Source organism: Gymnoscopelus microlampas (genome assembly GCF_963454915.1).
Source record: "Gymnoscopelus microlampas genome assembly, chromosome: 12".
Classification (NCBI taxonomy): domain Eukaryota; kingdom Metazoa; phylum Chordata; class Actinopteri; order Myctophiformes; family Myctophidae; genus Gymnoscopelus; species Gymnoscopelus microlampas.
This window is the reverse complement of record NC_139949.1, coordinates 45,259,993-45,262,492: the sequence shown is the minus strand read 5'-3', so window position 1 is coordinate 45,262,492 and position 2,500 is coordinate 45,259,993. Positions and strand designations below refer to the sequence as shown.

The following is a 2,500-nucleotide window of genomic DNA, read 5'->3' as shown; positions in this document are numbered from 1 at the left end:
GTGTGTGCCTGTTACCTGGTTACTGTGGGGCATCCCATATAGGGCCTCTACTAGGTCTGCTGCTCTCTTTAGAATAACCTCCTGGAGGAGAGGAGAGGAGAGGAGAGGAGAGGAGAGGAGAGGAGAGGAGAGGAGAGGAGAGGAGAGGAGAGGAGAGGAGAGGAGAGAGAGAGAGAGAGAGAGAGAGAGAGAGAGAGAGAGAGGTCCAGTTTCATGTGCCGTAAACATAAGAATTGTGTCTATGATTGCGTTACCCCGTCCGTCACACGCAGGCTGCCATGTGTTTGTATTACCAGCGATGTGATCCCGTTAAATATCACAGTATCACAACAATATCACATATCCTAACAGAGGGGACATCAAAAGGACACAAGGACGCAGCCATCAATCCCCTCTCTCTCTCTCTCTCTCTCTCTCTCTCTCTCTCTCTCTCTCTCTCTCTGGCAGTGGTGGAAAAAGTACTCAAATTCTTTACTTAAGTAAAAGTACCAATACTGCAATATAGAAATACTCTGTTACAAGTAAAAGTCCGGAATTCAAAATTGACTTGAGTAAAAGTACAAAAGTATTGGCATCAAAATGTACTTAAAGTACCAAAAGTAAAAGTATTAAAATGTTTGAAAATAGCATATCTACAAGCTCACAACGCATCACGATGCGACGCGTTGTGAGCTTGTAGATCGGCTATTTTCAAATAGCCTAGGTAGAAAATAGGGCTGAAGGGGTTAATGTATGTTTCCTAATATCATAATTTATATCTGAAGAGTAGCTAGTAACTAAAGTGTTCAAATAATTGCAGTGGAGTAAAAGTACAACATTTGCCTCTGAGATGTAGCGGAGTAGAAGTAAAAGTATAGTAAAAAGGAAATTGGAAATGCTCAGGTAAAGTACAAATACCTCAAAATTGTACTTAAGTACAGTACTTAAGTAAATGTTACTTTTCCACCACTGGCTCTCTGGGAGTAAGGAATAACCAGTGAGCTCATACAGGAGGTAGTGTGATACAGGAGCGTGGTGCAGCTTGTCACGGGCCACTTTCGGACCGATGTAAAAATACACCCAGCTGCTTTGTGAGTAAAGACTCTGTCCATCCCGCACATCACTGATATTGCCCTGTTCTATATCCAACTGTGTATAATGTTACATACAGTATGGTATATGCAGTGGTGGAAGAAGTACTCATATTTATTTTACGTTATGCGTGTGTGTGCGTGAGTTTGCGTGTGTGTGCGTGTGCGTGTGTGCGTGTGTGTGTGTTTGTTTTAATTTATCATTCCGCACTGCAATGCGACTCTCCTATATTTCAGTTTTGTTGTTTTCAAATGTCATTTTGTGTTTAATGTGTTTATTATGCCCTGTGTCTCGATGTCTTAATGTCTAATGTTTTGGTAAAGCACTTTATTTGTACTTTGCTCTACATATAAACTTGCCGTGCCTTGCCGTGTGTGTGTGTGTGTGTGTGTGTGTGTGTGTGTGTGTGTGTGTGTGCGTGCATACGCACAGAGTCTGTCTGTCTGTCTGTCTGTCTGTCTGTCTGTCTGTCTGTCTGTCTGTCTCATTGTCCGGAGCTGATCTCGCAAACTGCTGGACCGATCAGTGCCAAACTGTGTATGCACTCTGCCAGTAGAACCACTAGAACCACTGTTCTAGTGGACTCCTAATGTGCCATAGTGTCATAGTAAATCAGTGTCATACATATTCTGAAGAAAACCCGGAGACTGATATTCAGTAATTGGGTCTTATGATCAAAATAAGAACATTATAATAAACAATAAAACAAAAAATTAGCCACGGACAAGGCCAAGTCTTGCCACGGACACATTTGTCCGTGTATGGACACATTGATTACCCCTGCAAAGTAGCAATACCACAATATATAAATACTCTGTTACAAGTTAAAGTCCTTTATTCAATATTTTACTTGAATCAAAGAACTAAACAGGCATCAAAATATGCTTACAGCAAACACACATTTTGAAAAGTATTTTCTCTCCCTGTTTACTTGTGGTGTTCAAAACACTCTCTGTAAATAACTTGTGGGCTAATTCCACAAACCATTCTGCTGCACACGATTATTCAAAGCACTGTTTTAAGCACATTAACAAAGGTGTCTAACTGCCTTTACGATACAAAGACATTTTAATCCAGCATTTTAGGAACAAAGAAGACGTTTAAGCATCAAACTTACATCGGACGCTGAGAAAATGCTGGATTAAAATGTCTTTGTACTGTAAAGACTATTATTCATCTGTGCACAAGCAAAGCTTTGAGTGTTGGCGATTGTTTTTTGTTTAGTGGAAGGCTCCTATTTATAGTCTTGAGTATGTTAACACTAAACGGTCTGCATTTGTATAGCACCTTTCTCCAAGAGCTTTGCAATGTATTTCACATTCATCTATTCACACACTGACAGCAGAGTAAACCAAGCCTTTCCGAGTTGACTTTGATTTCAACTCGTTATTTTTTTGTGTTCTATTGCTTTTAATTCTTATCTTTTGCT

The 2,500-nt window shown here is 40.1% G+C and overlaps 1 protein-coding gene across 4 annotated transcripts in view; it reads right to left on the bottom strand.

Annotated features, from left to right (window-relative positions):
- The window catches only part of LOC311057066 (transcription factor COE1), a 142,400-nt gene that overhangs the window by 14,661 nt on the left and 125,239 nt on the right, over positions 1 to 2,500 (bottom strand). For 3 of the 4 annotated variants that reach the window (XM_084073963.1, XM_084073964.1, XM_084073966.1), the window contains exon 12: positions 16 to 81. The exons of the other annotated variant lie outside the window; for it this stretch is intronic. In XM_084073963.1, coding sequence (XP_083930089.1) covers positions 16 to 81 — 66 coding nt within the window. The remainder of the gene's footprint in view (positions 1 to 15; positions 82 to 2,500) is intronic. 4 annotated transcript variants of the gene reach the window in all.